The sequence below is a fragment of the Hemiscyllium ocellatum genome, chromosome 8 (assembly GCF_020745735.1).
Source record: "Hemiscyllium ocellatum isolate sHemOce1 chromosome 8, sHemOce1.pat.X.cur, whole genome shotgun sequence".
NCBI classification, from domain to species: Eukaryota; Metazoa; Chordata; class Chondrichthyes; order Orectolobiformes; family Hemiscylliidae; genus Hemiscyllium; species Hemiscyllium ocellatum.
The window spans coordinates 27,291,250-27,311,287 of NC_083408.1; the positions used below are offsets into that span (position 1 = coordinate 27,291,250).

A 20,038-nucleotide genomic window follows, 5' to 3' on the forward strand; every position below is an offset into this window, starting at 1 on the left:
CCCCTTGATGGCCGCTTCAACCTCCTCTACCTTTATGGGTTCCATCAAGGACCCGTCATCAACCTTGTCTGTATATGGGGCATACTTATTTATGTTTGATTTCTTATTTGGTCCTGACAGTTTCTCGTGGAAACATGTCTCCAATTCCTCTGTTGAGAAAGGACAAGCGGATGAGGTCGTGCCCCCATGAACTTGCGAGCTAGTTGACGCCGGTTGGATTTGTAAAGCTGCTGTGTTGCTCTAAACAGCGCTTTACGTGCTGCCCACTGTTTTTTGGCTCCGGTATTGCTACCGGTCCTTTTGTCTTTCTTGGCCCAATCTTTTTGGGTCCTCTTGTGTTTGTCCTGTCTTTTCCTCCTATTCATTAGGAGGTCGGTAATACTTTCCACTAGTCCGATTCCAAGGGCAGGTGTGTCCGGGTCATTCCTCGCGCTCAAGAGCTCCTCAGCTTGTGTAAGCTGGTCATCTACGTCCTGATGTTTAAGATCGAAGCCGGTGTTCTTTGGCTGGCTCTTTGGCATTGGGCTTGATTGTCAGAATTTTCTTGGACACTCTCTGCCTCAGGATCGTGCGAGTCTATACCTGCTGTTGGCTCGCTGATGGTCTTGACCTCTGTCGGGGTGTTTGCCAGGAACCTGCACTTGTCTGAGATTTGATTTGGTGTATTGGTTTTCAGGATGCTAGCGATGGATTTGTTTATAAATTTGCATTCTGCAAATCTCACTTCTAAGTCCCTCAGGAGTGCCACCTCCTCCTGTGACCATATGCGGTCGCTTCTCCCAGGTTTGCCCTTGACTTTGGGTGCCGGTTTGAAGCGTTTCTCATTTCGTAGAACCGGGTGTCTGTGCCTCTCGTGTTAACCAAGGCCTGATTGCGTTGAAAACCGTTGGTCACACATGCTGTATGCAAAGTCCCCAATTTGGGGTTGTTTTGTTCCTTTGCATTTTGGATAATGCCAGGCTATTGAGTGGTATTCTCCTGCCTTATCGCAGCATGAACATTTTATTCAGATGTTCTTTATTCCATGCACTTTAGTCACATGGGTCTTAAACAGGCTCACTGTGGGGAAGAGGGTGTCGCAATCCTTGCAGAACAGCCTATCGATGGGGTAGTGGATGATTACCTCCGAGACAGATGTTCTGTCGCATACTGACTCGATAACAACTCCTTCCATGAAGGCAGTTGCATCAGCTGTTTCTTCGCCAGTCTCATTTATAGTCTTTTTCATGTCTATGCCCTGCTTTATGTCTCGATAACTTTTGTTGTAGAAGGTTTGGGTGGTTATGCTTATCTCAACTGCAGGGTGGGCTGCCCTTACAGTGCCTTCTTCAACGTTATCTATGTCATCCGTTACAGGGTGAGCTGGCTCCCTGGGAGGGGTGACTGGTCTCAGCTCCATGTAAGGTAGGAGGTAACGTCTCAAGGCCGCTGTCTCGGTCTGGACCGAGATGGACCTTGTTGCGGGTTTTAAACATGTACAACCTAATGACTTATCACAGCTCTCGGTTGTGGATGAGGCTGCGGGGAGGTTGTTTTTCTGGGACGCTTCCCAGCTGGACTGCTCCATTGAAAATGGAAGACTCATACTGGTTTTTTGAGAACTGGTCAGTCTAGACCACGGCCGTCTCCTACTTTTTCTGGTCGTTTGGTCGCCAACAGCCAGGACTGCTGGGCTTACCTGCGGGGCCAGCGGGGAGGCACGACACACACTATGCGCCAAAAATACGTGAAAATGTCAGAGTCAGCAATTATGCCTTCTTAAGGGAGTTATTAAAAGAGTCAGCCCTTAAGAAAGTCATAGTGACTCCCGCCACAGTTGTCTCTACTCCCCTTCTTGAACATGGAGACAACATTTGCTATCCTCCAGTCTTTTGGCACTATTCCTGTAGATAATGATGACATAAAGATCAAAGCCAAAGGCTCTGTAATATCCTCCCTAGTTTCCCAGAGAATCCTAGGATAAATCCCATCCAGCCCATCCAGAACTGCTAACACCTTCTCCTTCTGAATCACAATCCCATGTGGTCGAACAGCCTATATCTCAGTATTCTCCTCAACAAAATTGCCTTTTTCCTTTGTGAATACTGATGAAATATATTCATTTAGCACCTCTCTTATCTCTTCGGATTCCACACAGAACTTCCCACTACTGTCCTTGATTGGCCCTAATCTTACCTGACTCATTCTTTTATTCCTGACATACTTATAGAAAGCTTTAGGGTTTTCCTTGATCCTACCTGCCAAAGACTTCTTATGTCCCCTCCTGGCTCTTCTTAGCTCTCCCTTTTGGTCCTTTCTGGCTAATGTGTAAGCCCTGAGTCTTCATGTCTCATCTTTACATAAGCCTCCTTCTTCCTCTTGGCAAGAGATTCAACTTCTTTAGTAAACTACGGTTCTTTTGCTCGACCACTTCCTCCCTGCCTGACAAGTCCACACTGATCAGGACATGTCGTCGCTGTTCCTTGAACAAGCTCCACATTTCAATTGTGCCCATCCCCTGCAGTTTCCTTCCCTATCCTATGCATCCTAAATTCGCCTTTGGCTAAATGCATCATAACTGCCATTCTCCCAGCTATAACTCTTGTCCTGTGATATATACCTATTCCTTTGTAACCGAGTTGTGATCATTATCACCAAAGTGCTCACCGACCTCGAAATCTAACACCTGGCCAGGATCTTCCCTCCTGTTATACTCCATTCCCCTTTATCCACCCAGATGACCTACATCTGCTCCTAGTTCTTATATTCTTATTTCCTTTGAAATAACCTTTTTCTGATTTATGCACTAGGACACTCAGATCTCTCTAAATCCCAGAGCTCTGCAATCTCTCACCAATTAGATAATGCCCTTTTTTCATTGTTCCTGCAAACACAGTCAGTTTCGTACTTTCTCACATTATATTCTATTGTCCACTTCTTTGCCCACTTACGTAAGTCTTCTCAATATGGTTTGATGGTTTCCCTAGTCACTTCAGAGAGAAGTTGAATGTCAAACACATTGCCATGAATCTGGAGTCATCTGCAGGCCAATCAGTTGCACATGTAGAACCCCTGTTCCAGAAAGGAAAGAAAGCTGGAAACTAAAGGCCAGATAGCCTTAGGTCTGTCATGGAGAAAATGCAAAAACTGTTATTAACCAAGTTGCAGCAGGACATTTAGAAAATCATAATCTATCAGGCAGAGTGAACATGGCTTAGGGAAAGAGAAATTTATGGAAGCTCTTTGAGGGCATACCTTGCAGGGTGGATAAAGGGGAACCATTAGATGCAGTGTATTTAGATATTCTTTGAAAAGGGCATTTGAGAAAGTGCTACATTTAAGCTAAGAGTTCATGGTGTCGGCATTAATTTATTAGCAAGGATAGGCAATTGGCTGATTCACAGATAACAGATAAATGAATCATTCTTAAGATGGCAAACTGGAACCAGTGGAGTGCCACAGAGATTAGTGCTGGGGTCTCACCTGTTTACAATCTATATCAATGACATGGTTGAAAAGATCTACTGTATTATTGTCAGATTTGCTGAAAATACAATTACAGGTGGAAAAGCAACTTATGAAAAGGTTATAAAGAGTCTGTAAAGGGATATAGAGATACTAATTTAGTGGCCAATGATTTTGGTGATAGAGTAAATGTGGCAAAAGAAAAAGCAGAAAAGCAGGACAATACAAAAATAGAGAGAGAATGCAGGAGGTCATGTGCAGAGGGATCTGGGTGTCCTTGTATAGGAATCACAAATGAAGCTATAGAAAGTGTTCATGAAAACAAAAGAAATATCGGCAACGGGGATGGAGCATAAAAGTAGGGAAGTCTTGCAACAACTTGGCACAGTGGCTAAGTGGTTAGCGCTGCTGCCTCGCAGTGCCTGAAACCCAGGTTCGATTCCATCCTTGGGCAACCATCTGTGTGGAATTTGCACATTTTCCTCATGTCTGCGTAGCTTTCTACCACAGTTTGAAGATGTGCAGGTTAGATGGACTGGCCATGCTAATGTGCCCATAGTGTCCAGGGATGGGCAGGCTAGGTGGATTAGCCATGGGAAATGCTGAGTTACAAGGATAGGGTAGGGGAGTGGTCTGAGTGGAATGCTCTTTGAGAGACGGTGTGGACTCTATGGGCCAAATAGCCTGCGTCTCCACACTGTAGGGATTCTGTCTGAACAGGGTATCAGTGAGATTATATCTGGAGTACTGTGTACAGCTCTGATCTCCTTACTTGAGCATTTTTGCATGCACTGAAAGCAGTTTAAAAAAGGTTTGAACAGGTTGGCCCTATACTCGTTAGAGTTCTTAACAAAAACGGGATGATGTTACATCTGAGAGAGGTTGATGGGATAGATGCTGAAAGTATGATTCCTCTTGTGGGAAGTTCTAAACCTAGGGCCACAGTTTGAAAAGGAGGAGATCTTTTATTTAAAATAGAGATGAGAAGGAATATCCCTTCACAGGGTTTGTTAGTGTTTGGATCTCTCTGCCCCAGGAGCAGTGGAAAATGGGGTCACTGAATATTCTCAAGCCCAAGTTTTGATTGATGACAGAGTCGAGTGTTATGAAGAAAGCCAGGCAGGAAAGTAGACTATATTGAATGGTGGACCAGCCTTGAGGGGCCGAATAGCCTACTTCTGATTCTGTTCCTTATGGTTTTATACACTATGAACGCAATATATTGCCCTGAAATAAATAGTAAATTGGAGATGGGGGGAGTTGTGATCAGCCAGTATTTCACAGTCACATGAAACCATCTTTTTCATTCCTGATTCCTTAATTAAATTCAATTTCCACCAGTTCTCCTGAATTGATGTCTCCAAAGCATTGGTGCAGACCATTGGATTCCTAGTCCACTCGTATATCTGCAGCTATTTACTGCTTGACTATGTATCTCACTTTTCAGTGTCTCTATACTCCTAGTGCCTGTCCCTCTCAGTTTCTCTCTTGCTCTGCCATGTCCATCTTTCTCTCCTTCTGTGCCTATCTCTCTCAGCACATCTCTCTCTTTTTCTCTTTCCCTCATCGCCTGTATCTCTCACTCTCTTTCCTTCAATGCCTGTCTCACTCTCACTCTCTTTCACTCAGTGCCCCTCTCTCTTTCTCCCCAGTGCCTCTCTCTCTCTTTCTCCCCAGTGCCTCTCTCTTTCTTTCTCTCTGTGCCTGTCTCCCTCTCTCCCTCTTTCTCTCTGTGCCTGTCTCTCTCTCTCTCTCTCTCCACCTGCCTCAGTGCCTGTCTCTCTCTTTCCCTCTCCCTCAGCACCTATCCCTCTCTCTTCGCCTCAGTGTCTGTGTCTCTCTCCCATTCAGTTCCTCTCTCTCTCTCTCGTGCTCACTCACTCACTCTCAGTGCCTATGCCTTGTGCACCCTCAATGCTTGTATCACTCCCCATCATATTGCCTTTCTCCTCTCACCCAGTTTCTGTCTCTTTTCCCCCATGTCTGTTCCTCTCTCACAGGGTCTCTGTCTCCTTCTGCATGTTTCTTTCTCCCTCACTTTCTCTCTACCCCAATATCTCCCTCACTGTCTCTTTCTCTCTGTGTCTCTGCATCTCCCTCTCTCATTGTCTCTCCCCCTCAACCTCTGTTCTGATGGCTCTTTAAAAGAGAAGCTTCCCTAATTTCACATCTTTGTCTTTTCTCTTGAGACATTGCATTTATAAATGTCTGACCATTTCCTTTGATTTCCACCAGCCCGAAACAGCAAGCTAAGATGGCTGACTACTGCCGGACAATATTTGGCGATATGTTACTGACAGAAACCATGGAAAAGTATCCAGTAAGTAAGGATTGTAAACCACAGAGGCTGCGACATGATTGGGGTGGTGGTTGCATAGAAATTTGTGATGGGGAGGGCATATGGAAAGTTATGTGGAGGGTGGAAAGTTGTGGTGGTGAGGATGATGGAAAGTTGCGACTGTGGGGTGTTGGTTGTGTGGAAAGTTGGTGATGTTCACAGTGAGGGTCTTTGCCATGAGCATCTTTGTAGGATATCTGGTGTGTTCCTGGGAGAGTCCGGCATGTCTTGGAGCACTGCAGTGTGGTGCAGCCTCTATCAGGTCCTGAGATAATGAGCTTTAATTCCTCTCCTGTGCCTCCCGGCACCTCAGAGAGAGCCCACAGCCTCCTCCTCTCGCCAACTGAGGTGGGGAATGAGCAGGGCTCCTCATTCTGATCACCATCCTGTGGCCACTGCCAGCTAACTGGAATGTGGTCAAGGGAAAGATGGCACCTCATGCCCGCCCCCATTTCTGAAGTTTCCCTTTGTTCAAGAACAAAGAACAAAGAAAATTTACAGCCCAGGAACAAGCCCTTCGCCCTCCAAACCTGAGCCGATCCAAATCTACCTTCTAAACCTGTCGCCCAATTCCTAAGCATCTGCATCCTTCTGCTCCCCACCTACTCATGCATCTGTCTAGATGCATCTTAAATGAATTTACTGTGCCTGCCTCTACTACCTCTGCTGGTAATGCGTTCCAGACGTTCACCACCCCCTGTGTGAGGTACTTGCTGCATGTATCCCCCTTAAAATTTCCACATCTCACCTTGAAACCGTGGCCTCTCGTTATTGAATCCTTCAGCCTGGGAAAAAGCTTATCTCTATTCAGGCTGAATGCTGTTGCTTATTTATAAACTTCATCTGACCCCACAATGCAGTGGGGCACACAAGTTATCTCTTGTTGACAGGTACCAAGTATTAAACCATTATTTGGCTGCAGAAAGGGAATTGGATGATTATTTGAAGACAGATTTGAGGGTAATAGGGTAAAGAGAGGAAAGGGGACTGACTGACCTGCTTCTGTTGAGAGAGGGGGAGAGACCAGAATTAATGTTAAAGAGGTCTGTTCAAAAGTCTGATAACAGTGAGGAATAAGCTGTTCTTGAATCTGTTGGTTCATGTACTGGTGTCCAAACTTTTATATCTTCTGCCCAACGGAACAGGATAGAAAACAGTATAAAGGGAGTGGGATGGTCTCTGTAGTTTCTTGTGGTCTTGGGAACAGCAGTTGCCGTACCAAGCTGAAGCATCCAGATATTAGAATCCCTATGGTGTGGAAACAGGCCCTTCAGCTCAACAAGTCCACACCCACCCTCCGAAGAGTAACCCATCCAGACCTATTCCCCGACCCTATTACCCTATATTTACCCCAACTAATGTACATAACCTACACATCCTTGAACAGCATGGGCAATTTAGCATGACCAATTCACCCGCCCTGTACATCTTTGAATTGTGAGAAGAAACCAGAGCATCCAGAGGAAACCCACCCAGACCCGGGGAGAACGTGCAAATTCCACACAGACAGTCGCCTGAGGCTGGAATTGAACCTGGGTCCTGGCAATGTGAGGCAGCAGTGTTAACCACTGAGCGACTGTGCTGCCCATATGATGCTTTAGGTGGTGTACTGTAAAGTAACCATCCCAAGTGGCAATTATTACAGAAGACCTGAGGTCAATGACTCAGTGATTCATCAAGAAATTTAAAAACATTGCTGCAGTTCCTACTCAAAGACCATTGAACCCTGAGGTCGATAACACACTTGTCATTCCTCACTCCCCTCAATTCTTCACCTAGCACATTGGCTGGTATCTACGTATCATTCAATCCTTTTTGCCCTGATTCCATCTCAGTAACCTCCCACACCATCTGGTTTGGAGCTGGGAATACGGAGAAAGGTTGACGTAGAATCCCCACATCCACGACTAGGCCAATGGGCCCATTGAGTCCACACTGACCCTCTGAAGACCATCCCATGCAGACCCCAACCCCCTATCTGGAACCTGTATTTCCCATGGCAATCCACCTAACCTGCACATCCCTGGACACAGTGGGTAATTTAGCATGGCCAATCCACCTCACCTGCACATCCCTGGACAATTTAGCATGGCCAATCCACCTAACCTGTACATCCCTGGACACAGTGGGTAATTTAGCATGGCCAATCCACCTAACCTGCACATCCCTGGACACAGTGGGTAATTTAGCATGGCCAATCCACCTAACCTGCACATCCCTGGACACAGTGGGTAATTTAGCATGGCCAATCCACCTAACCTGCACATCCCTGGACCATAGGTAATTTAGCATGGCCAATCCACCTCACCTGCACATCCCTGGACAATTTAGCATGGCCAATCCACCTAACCTGTACATCTCTGGACACAGTGGGTAATTTAGCATGGCCAATCCACCTAACCTGCACATCCCTGGACACAGTGGGTAATTTAGCATGGCCAATCCACCTAACCTGCACATCCCTGGACACAGTGGGTAATTTAGCATGGCCAATCCACCTCACCTGCACATCCCTGGACAATTTAGCATGGCCAATCCACCTAACCTGTACATCCCTGGACACAGTGGGTAATTTAGCATGGCCAATCCACCTAACCTGCACATCCCTGGACACAGTGGGTAATTTAGCATGGCCAATCCACCTAACCTGCACATCCCTGGACACAGTGGGTAATTTAGCATGGCCAATCCACCTAACCTGCACATCCCTGGACCATAGGTAATTTAGCATGGCCAATCCACCTCACCTGCACATCCCTGGACAATTTAGCATGGCCAATCCACCTAACCTGTACATCTCTGGACACAGTGGGTAATTTAGCATGGCCAATCCACCTAACCTGCACATCCCTGGACACAGTGGGTAATTTAGCATGGCCAATCCACCTAACCTGCACATCCCTGGACACAGTGGGTAATTTAGCATGGCCAATCCACCTCACCTGCACATCCCTGGACAATTTAACATGGCCAATCCACCTAACTTGCACATCCCTGGACACAGTGGGTAATTTAGCATGGCCAATCCACCTCACCTGCATATCCCTGGACAATTTAGCATGGCCAATCCACCTAACCTGTACATCCCTGGACACAGTGGGTAATTTAGCATGGCCAATCCACCTAACCTGCACATCCCTGGACACAGTGGGTAATTTAGCATGGCCAATCCACCTAACCTGCACATCCCTGGGCACAGTGGGTAATTTAGCATGGCCAATCCACCTAACCTGCATATCCCTGGACCATAGGTAATTTCGCATGGCCAATCCACCTCACCTGCACATCCCTGGACAATTTAACATGGCCAATCCACCTAAACTGCACATCCCTGGACACAGTGGGTAATTTAGCATGGCCAATCCACCTAACCTGCACATCCCTGGACCATAGGTAATTTAGCATGGCCAATCCACCTCACCTGCACATCCCTGGACAATTTAGCATGGTCAATTCACCTAACCTGCACATCCCTGGACACAGTGGGTAATTTAGCATGGCCAATCCACCTAACCTGCACATCCCTGGACACAGTGGGTAATTTCGCATGGCCAATCCACCTCACCTGCACATCCCTGGACAATTTAGCATGGCCAATCCACCTAACCTGTACATCCCTGGACACAGTGGGTAATTTAGCATGGCCAATCCACCTAACCTGCACATCCCTGGACACAGTGGGTAATTTAGCATGGCCAATCCACCTAACCTGCACATCCCTGGACACAGTGGGTAATTTAGCATGGCCAATCCACCTAACCTGCACATCCCTGGACACAGTGGGTAATTTAGCATGGCCAATCCACCTAACCTGTACATCCCTGGACCATAGGTAATTTCGCATGGCCAATCCACCTCACCTGCACATCCCTGGACAATTTAACATGGCCAATCCACCTAACCTGCACATCCCTGGACACAGTGGGTAATTTAGCATGGCCAATCCACCTAACCTGCACATCCCTGGACACAGTGGGTAATTTAGCATGGCCAATCCACCTCACCTGCACATCCCTGGACAATTTAGCATGGCCAATCCACCTAACCTGTACATCCCTGGACACAGTGGGTAATTTAGCATGGCCAATCCACCTAACCTGCACATCCCTGGACACAGTGGGTAATTTAGCATGGCCTATCCACCTAACCTGCACATTCCTGGACACAGTGGGTAATTTAGCATGGCCAATCCACCTCACCTGCACATCCCTGGACAATTTAACATGGCCAATCCACCTAACCTGCACATCCCTGGACACAGTGGGTAATTTAGCATGGCCAATCCACCTCACCTGCACATCCCTGGACAATTTAGCATGGCCAATCCACCTAACCTGTATATCCCTGGACACAGTGGGTAATTTAGCATGGCCAATCCACCTAACCTGCACATCCCTGGACACAGTGGGTAATTTAGCATGGCCAATCCACCTAACCTGCACATCCCTGGACCATAGGTAATTTCGCATGGCCAATCCACCTCACCTGCACATCCCTGGACAATTTAACATGGCCAATCCACCTAACCTGCACATCCCTGGACACAGTGGGTAATTTAGCATGGCCAATCCACCTAACCTGCACATCCCTGGCCACAGTGGGTAATTTAGCATGGCCAATCCACCTAACCTGCACGTCCCTGGACACAGTGGGTAATTTAGCATGGCCAATCCACCTAACCTGCACATCCCTGGACACAGTGGGTAATTTAGCATGGCCAATCCACCTAACCTGCACATCCCTGGACACAGTGGGTAATTTAGCATGGCCAATCCACCTAACTTGCACATCCCTGGACACAGTGGGTAATTTAGCATGGCCAATCCACCTAACTTGCACATCCCTGGACACAGTGGGTAATTTAGCATGGCCAATTCACCTAACCTGCACATGTTTGGGCCATGGGAGGAAACTGGAGCACCTGGAGGAAACCCACACAGACATGGGAGAATGTGCAAACTCCACACAGTGACCCGAGGCTGGAATCAAATCCTGGTCCCTGGCACTGTGAGGCAGCAGTGCTAATCACTGAGCCACCATGCAGCCCCATGGTTACAAGATTTAATTGTCACTGACCAAACTGATTCTGTCACCCACCATCTCACCAAAATGATCAATGCTTACTTCACAGCATATTCATTTTAACAATGTGGGATTTGGCGGACTCAGACTTAAATTCCCATGTTGAGGTTTGAAGTTTGACAGTTTGGGGTGGGGCGGTGAAGAGGGTGGCTTGGAAGAGTGGAGGGAATGGTGGGAGGTCAGAAAGCTGTGTGAGAGAGGGTAGGGGAACAGGAAGAGTTGTGAGAGTGGGTGGAGGGGGTGGGGAGTGGAGGTGGGGGTTGGGGTTGGGGGGTAGTGGGGCGGCGTCAAATGCTCTTTCCTATTTTGCTGGGGTTTCTCAGGAAAGACTCAGCCAAGATCTGGGTCAGTCCAACTGGGCTCTCTGTGAAAAAAGATGCACAGGGCCTATCATTTAGAACTCCACTGCTGCTTCGGAGTTTGGGACCCCAGCAATTTGGCAGATGCTCCCCACTGTGGGAGGTCAGTCCTACACAGGGAAGTCCAGGACTAACTCCACTCTTAGAACTTCAAGGCAGAAGCAGACAAATTAGGTAAGATTTCTATCTATATTTGTTTTTCAACATATGCAGGTGATCAATTGCGGTATTTTTAAAAATCTTCTGCTGGGCTGTGTGTAACACCAGGAGTTATTTGGCTGAGATTTCAGTGACGGTCAATAGTTGACTGTGTCAGTCTGCAACAGATCTCAATGTGTTTGCTCTACTGTGTGACAGCTGAGACCCGGAGTCCCCCTTCCCAGCCCACAGGAACTGATGGGTAAGATCCTCATCAAGAACAAGAAGAACAAGATGAGCAGTGCCAACAACCAAGATGGGCAGAGGAGGAAGAGCATGGTCTCAGAGGCTGATCAGACAACACTGCAGGGAGAGATCTCTCAAACAGGTATAGCTTCCTGTGGCTGATAGGGCAATAACTGAAAATATACACATCAACCTGTAACAGCAATTTACCGCGAACATCTCACTGTGACACACTGATATACCCCACTTCCATCACTGTAACACTATGATAGACCACACCCCTCACTGTAGCACTGATAGACTGCACTCCCCTCACTGTAATACTCTGATATACTCCACTCTCCTCACTGTAACACTGATATACCCCACTCCCCTCACTGTAACACTCTGATATACCTCACACCACTCACTGTAACACTTTAATATATCCCACATGCCTCACTGTAACACTCTGATTTATCCCACGCCCCTCACTGTAAAACTTATATACTCCTCCACTGTAACTTGATATACTCCACAGGCCTCACTGTAACACTGATTTACCTCATTCCCCTCAGTGTAATACTCTGATATACCCCATACCCCTCACTTAACACTGTGATATACTGCACACCCCTCACTGTAACACCTTATATAACCCACACACCTCACCGTAACACTCTGAGAGAGACAACACCCCTCACTGTAAAACTCTGATATACTACACACCCCACATTGTAACATTCTGATATACCTTACACCCTTTACTGTAACACTGATATACCCTACACTCATAGAAATAAAACATTACAGCACAGTACAGGCCCTTCGGTCCTCGATGTTGCGCCGCCCTGTCATACTAATCTGAAGCCCATCCCACCTACACTATTCCATGTACGTCCATATACCTGTCCAATGATGACTTAAATGCATTTAAACTTGGCGAATCTACTACCGTTGCAGGCAAAGCATTCCATCCCCTTACTACTCTCTGAGTAAAGAAACTACCTCTGACATGTCTTATACCTATCTCCCACTCACTTTAACGTTGTGTCCCCTTGTGTTTGCCATTCCCACACTTGGAAAAAGGCTCTCCCTGTCCACCCTATCTAACCCTCTGTTTATCTTGTATGTCTCTATTAAGTCACCTCTCAACCTTCTTCTCTCTAACAAGAACAGCCTCAAGGCCCTCAGCCTTTCCTCGTAAGTCATTCCTTCCATACCAGGCAACATCTTAGTAAATCTCCTCTGCATCCTTTCCAAAGCTTCCCCATCCTTATAATGCGGTGACCAGAACTGTACACAATACTCCAAGTGTGGCCGTACCAGAGCTTTGTACAGCTGCAGCATAATCTCCTGGTTCCAGAACCCAATCCCTCTATAATTAAAGGCCAAAACACTGTATGCCTTCTTAACAACCCTGTCAATCTGGGTGGCAACTTTCAGGGATCTGTGTACATGGACACCGAGATCTCTTTGCTCATCTGCACTCCCAAGAATCTTACCATTAGCCCAGTACTTTGCATTCCGATTACTCTGTCCAAAGTGTATCACCTCACACTTGTCCACATTAAACTCCATTTGCCACCTCTCAGTCCAGCTCTGCATCCTATCTATGTCTCTCAACAACCTACTACATCCTTCGTCACTATTCACAACTCCACTGATCTTAGTGTCGTCCGCAAATTTACTAATCCACCCTTCTAAGCCCTCAATCAGGTCATTTATAAAATGATGAACAGCAGTGGACCCAACACCAACCCTTGCAGTACGCTGCTAGTAACTGGATACCAAGGTGAACATGTTCCATCAACTACAACCCTCTGTTTTCTTTCAGCAAGCCAATTACTGATCCAAACTGCTATGTCTCCCACAATCCCATTCCTCCGCATTTTGTATAATAGCCTGGGGAACCTTATCGAATGCCTTGCTGAAATCCATATACACTACATCAACTGGTTTACTCTCATCTACCTGTTTGGTCACTTTGTCAAAAAAGTCAATAAGATTCGTTAGGCATGACCTACCCTTTACAAAACCGTGCTGACTGTCCCTGATCAGATTATTCTTTTCTAGATGGTTATAAATCCTATTTCTTATGACCTTTCCCAACACTTTACCAACAAATGAAGTGAGACTCACTGGTCTGTAATTACCAGGGTTGTTTCTATTACCCTTTTTGAATATGGGAACCACATTTGCTATCCTCCAGTCCTCAGGCACTATTCCTGTAGACGATGATTTGAAGATCAATGCCAAAGGCTCGGCAATCTCTTCCCTTGTTCCCAGAGAATCCTAGGATAGATCCCATCTGGCCCACGGGACTTGTCTATTTTCACACTCTGCAGTATTTCTAATACCTCTTCTTTGTGAACCTCAATCTCTTCTAGTCTAGATGCAAGTATCTCTGTATCTTCCTCGCCAGCATTTTCATTTTCTATAGTGAACACTGTCGAAAAATATTTATTTAGTGCTTCCCCTATCTCCTCTGACTCCACACACAACTTCCCACTATTATCCTTGATTGGCCCTAATTTAACTCTCATCATTTTTTTATCCCTGACATACCTGTGGAAAGCCTTAGAGTTAACCCTGATCCTATCCGCCAACAACGTTTCATGTCTCCTCCTGGCTCTTCTGAGCTCTCTTTTTAGGTCTTTCCTGATTTCCTTGTAACCCTCAAGCGCCCTAATTGAGGTTTCACATTTTGTCCTAACATAAGCCTTCTTCTTCTTCTTGACCAGGATTCCACTTCCTTAATAAACCACGGCTCACATGTTCTATATCTTCCTCCCTGCCTGATAGGTACATACTTAGATTAGATTAGATTACTTACAGTGTGGAAACAGGCCCTTCGGCCCAACAAGTCCATACCGACCCGCCGAAGCGCCACCCACCCATACCCCTACATTTACCCCTTACTTAACACTACGGGCAATTTAGCATGGCCGATTCACCTGACCCGCACATCTTTGTGACTGTGGGAGGAAACCGGAGCACCCGGAGGAAACCCACGCAGACACGGGGAGAACGTGCAAACTCCACACAGTCAGTCACCTGAGGCGGGAATTGAACCCAGGTCCCTGGCGCTGTGAGGCAGCAGTGCTAACCACTGTGCCACTGTGCCGCCCAAATCTAGGACACATAGGAGCTTTTCCTCGAATAAGCTCCACATTTTTAATGTGCTCATCCCCTGCAGTTTCCTTCCCCTTTATACGCTTCCTAAATCTTTCCTAATTGCATTGTGATTTCCCTTCCCCCAGCTGTAACTCTTGATCGGTGGAGTACACCCATCCCTTTCCATCACTAAAGTAAACCTGACAGAATTATGATTGCTGTCTCCAAAGTTCTCACCTACTTCCAAATCTAACACCTGGCCAGGCTTGTTACCCAGTACTAAATCTAAAGTGGCTTCGCCCCTTCTAGGCCTGTCTACATACTATGTCAGGAAACCCTCCTGCACACACTGGACAAAAACTGACCCATCTATAGTACTCGTACTGCAGTGATCCCAGTCAATATTTGGAAAGTTGAAGTCCTCCATGACAACTACCCTGCCTCTCTCACTCCTATTGAGAATCATCTTTGCTATCCTTTCCTCTACATCTCTGGGACTATTCGGAAGCCTATAGAAAACTCCTAGCGTGGTGACTTCTCTTTTCCTGTTTCTAACCTCAGCTCATGCTACCTCAATTAACAAGTCTCCAAACATCCTTTCTACAACTATAATGTTGTCCCTGATCAACAATGCCACACCTCCCCCTCTTTTACCATCTTCTCTGTTCTTACTGAAACATCTGAATCCCGGAACCTGCAACAGCCATTCCTGTCCCCTCTATCCATGTCTCCGTAATGGCCACAACATCAAAGTCCCAGGTACCAACACACGCTACCAGTTCACCCACTTTATTTCTGATACTCCTCGCATTGAAGTACACACACTTCAAACCAGGTTCTCGCTTGCCAGTGTCAAATACTTGATTTTGGAACTCCCTACTCTCATCCTCTTCTGTACCTGTCCCACAATTTTGGTTCCCATCCCCCTGCTGTATTAGTTTAAATCCACCTTAATAGCTTTAGCGAATTTTCCACCCAGGATATTGGTACCTCTCTGGTTTAGATGAAGACCATCCTGCTTGTAGAGATCCCACCTACCCCAGAAAAAGCTCCAAATATCCAAAAACCAGAAAACCTCCCTCTTGCACCATCCCTGTAGCCACGTGTTCAACTCCTTTCTCTCCCTATTCCTCACCTCACTAGCACGTGGCATGGGCAGCAAACCAGAGAAAACAACTGTTTGTCCTAGCTCTAAGCTTCCATCCTAGTTCCCTGAATTTCTGCCTCAAGTCCCCATCTCTTTCTGACCTATGTCGTTGGTCCCAATGTGGACCACGACTTGGGGCTGCTCTCCCCCCCCCTCCCCCCCCCCCCCCCCGAAGGATCCCAAAAAACACGATCAGAGACATCACAGACCCTGGCACCCGGGAGGCAACACACCAACCGTGAGTCTCTCTTGTCCCCAAAGAACCTCCTATCTGTCCCCCTAACTATCGAGTCCCCAATGACTACTGCTCTGCTCCTCTTCCCCCTTTCCTTCTGAGCATCAGGTGCCCCACTGCTTTCCCCTGGTAAGTCATCCCCCCCCCCCAACAGTATCCAAAACGGTATACTTATTGTTGAGGGGAATGGCCACAGGGGATCCCTGCACTGCCTGCCGGTTCTCTTTCTGTCCCCTAACTGTCACCCATCTGTCTTTTTCTTTTATCTGGGGAGTGACTACCTCTCTGTAAGTTCTGTCAATAACCCCCTCTGCCTCCCGAATGATCCGAAGTTCATCCAACTCCAGCTCCAGTTCCCTAACTCCTCACAGTCACACTCTGATATATTTCACGCTCCTCACTGTACCAGTTTATATACCTGACACCCCTCACCGTAACTCTCTGATATAGCCCACACCCCTCACTGTAACACTGATATACCCTAGACCCCTCATTTTAACATTCTGATATACTGCGCACCCTCACTGTAATCTTCTGATATACTCTACATGCCTCACTGTAACACTGATATACCCCACACTCCTCAACATAGCACTCTGATATAGCCCACACCCCTTACTGTAACACTCATATACTCTTCACCCCTCACTGTAATACTCTGATATACTGCACACCTCTCACTATAACAATCTGATATGCCTCACACTCCTCACTGTAATGCTGATATACCCCTCACCCCTCAACCTAATACTCTGATATAGCCCACATCCCTCACTGTAACATTGATATACCCTACACCCCTCACTGTAACACTCTGATATATTGCACACCCCTCACTGTAACATTCTAATATACCCACACCCTTCATTGTAACATTCTGATATACCCCACACTCCTCGCCGTAATACCCTGATGTACTGCACACACCTCGCTGTAACACTCTGATATACCCCACTCCTCAAACTAACAGTCTGATATAGCACACACCCCTTACTGTAACACTGATATACCCGACACCCCTCAATACAACAATCTGAAAAATCGCACACCTCTCACTGTAGCATTCTGATATATTCCACACCACTCACTGTAACATTCTAATATATCCACACCCTTCAATGTAACACTCTGATATACCCACACCCTTAACCATAACACTTTAATATATCTCACACTCCTCACCGTAACATTCTGATATAGCCCACACCCCTCTCTGTAACACACTGATATACCATACACCCCTCACTGTAACATTCTGATACATTCTACATGACTCAGTGTAACTCTCTGCTATATCCCCCACCTTTCATTACGACACTCTGATAAATCCCACACCCCTCACTGTAAACCTGATATATCTCACACGCCTCACTGTAACACTCAAATATATCCCACACCCCTCACTATGACACTCTGATAAACCTCACTCTCCCCACTGTAACACTTTGATCTACTTCACTCTCCTCACTGTAATACTCTGATATACTTCACTCTTCTCACTGTAACACTCTGATATACCCCACTCTCCTCACTGTAACACTCTGATATACTTCACTCTCCTAACTGTAATACTCTGATATACCCCACTCTCCTCACTGTAACACTCTGATATACTTCACTCTCCTAACTGTAATACTCTGATATACCCCATTCCCCTCACTGTAACACTGTTATACCCTATGCCCCTCAGTGTAACACTGATATACCCCACTCCCCTCACTGTAATATTGATATACGCCACTTCCCTCACTGTAACGTTGATATACCCCACACCCCTCACTGTAACATTGATATACCCCATGCCCCTCAGTGTAACACTGATATATCCCACTCCCCTCACTGTAACACTAATATACCCTACACCCCTCAGTGGTAACTCTGATATACCCCACTCCCCTCACCGTAACACTGATATACCCCACACTCCTCAGTGCTAACTCTGATATACTCCACTTCCTTCACTGTAACTCTGGTATACTCCACTCCCCTCAGTGCTAACTTTGACATACCCCATGCTCCTCACTGTAACACTGATATACCCCACACCCCTCACTGTAACACTGATATACCCCATGCCCCTCAGTGTAACACTGATATACCCTACTCCTCTCACTGTAACACTGATATACCCCACACCTCTCAGTGGTAACTTTAATATACCCCACTCCCCTCACTGTAACACTGATATACCCCATGCCTCTCAGTGTAACACTGATATACCCCACTCCCCTCACTGTAACACTGATATACCCCATTCCCCCCACTGTAACACTGAAATACCCTACTCCCCTCACTGTAACACTGATATACCCTACTCCCCTCACTGTAATACTGAAATACCCGCACTCCTCACTGTTACACTGATATACTCCACACCTCTCATTGATATACTCTATTCCCCTCAGTGTTACACTGATATACTCCACACCACTCATTGATATACTCCATTCCCCTCACTGTAACACTGATATATGCCACACCCCTCAGTGTAACACTGATATACCCCATTCCCCTCACTGTAATATTGATATACCCCACTCCCCTCATTGTAACATTGATATATCCCACTCCCCTCACAGTAACGTTGATGTATCCCACACTCCTCACTGTAACATTGATATACTCCATGCCCCTCAGTGTAACACTGATATATCCCACTCCCCTCACTGTAACACTGATATACCCTACACCGCACAGTGGTAACTTTGATATGCCCCATTCCCCTCACTGTAACACTGTTATACCCTATGCCCCTCAGTGTAACACTGATATACCCCACTCCCCTCACTGTAATATTGATATACCCCACTTCCCTCACTGTAACGTTGATATACCCCACACCCCTCACTGTAACATTGATATACCCCATGCCCCTCAGTGTAACACTGATATATCCCACTCCCCTCACTGTAACACTAATATACCCTACACCCCTCAGTGGTAACTCTGATATACCCCACTCCCCTCACCGTAACACTGATATACCCCACACTTCTCAGTGCTAACTCTGATATACTCCACTCCCTTCACTGTAACTCTGGTATACTCCACTCCCCTCAGTGCTAACTTTGACATACCCCATGCTCCTCACTGTAACACTGATATACCCCACACCCCTCACTGTAACACTGATATACCCCATGCCCCTCAGTGTAACACTGATATACCCTACTCCTCTCACTGTAACACTGATATACCCACCTCTCAGTGGTAACTTTGATATACCCCACTCCCCTCACTGTAACACTGATATACCCCATGCCTCTCAGTGTAACACTGATATACCCTACTCCCCTCACTGTAACACTGATATACCCCACACCTCTCAGTGGTAACGCTGATATACCCCACTCCCCTCACTGTAACACTGATATACCCCATGCCTCTCAGTATAACACTGATATACCCTACTCCCCTCACTGTAACACTGATATATCCCACACCCCTCAGTGATAACTCTGATATACCCCATGCCCCTCACTGTAACATTGTTATACCCCATGCCCCTCAGTGTAACACTGATATACCCCATTCCCCTCACTGTAATATTGATATACCCCACTCCCCTCATTGTAACATTGATATATCCCACTCCCCTCACAGTAACGTTGATGTACCCCACACTCCTCACTGTAACATTGATATACCCCATGCCCCTCAGTGTAACACTGATATATCCCACTCCCCTCACTGTAACACTGATATACCCTACACCGCACAGTGGTAACTCTGATATACCCCATTCCCCTCACTGTAACACTGTTATACCCTATGCCCCTCAGTGTAACACTGATATACCCCACTCCCCTCACTGTAATATTGATATACCCCACTTCCCTCACTGTAACGTTGATATACCCCACACCCCTCACTGTAACATTGATATACCCCATGCCCCTCAGTGTAACACTGATATATCCCACTCCCCTCACTGTAACACTAATATACCCTAC

The 20,038-nt window shown here is 46.6% G+C and overlaps 1 protein-coding gene across 1 annotated transcript in view; it reads left to right on the forward strand.

The window, feature by feature from the left end:
- LOC132817808 (1-phosphatidylinositol 4,5-bisphosphate phosphodiesterase beta-2-like) overlaps nucleotides 1-20,038 on the forward strand; it is a 132,571-nt gene that overhangs the window by 50,619 nt on the left and 61,914 nt on the right. Inside the window, exons 13-14 of the mRNA XM_060828304.1 lie at nucleotides 5,680-5,764; nucleotides 11,581-11,749. Coding sequence (XP_060684287.1) covers nucleotides 5,680-5,764; nucleotides 11,581-11,749 — 254 coding nt within the window. The remainder of the gene's footprint in view (nucleotides 1-5,679; nucleotides 5,765-11,580; nucleotides 11,750-20,038) is intronic.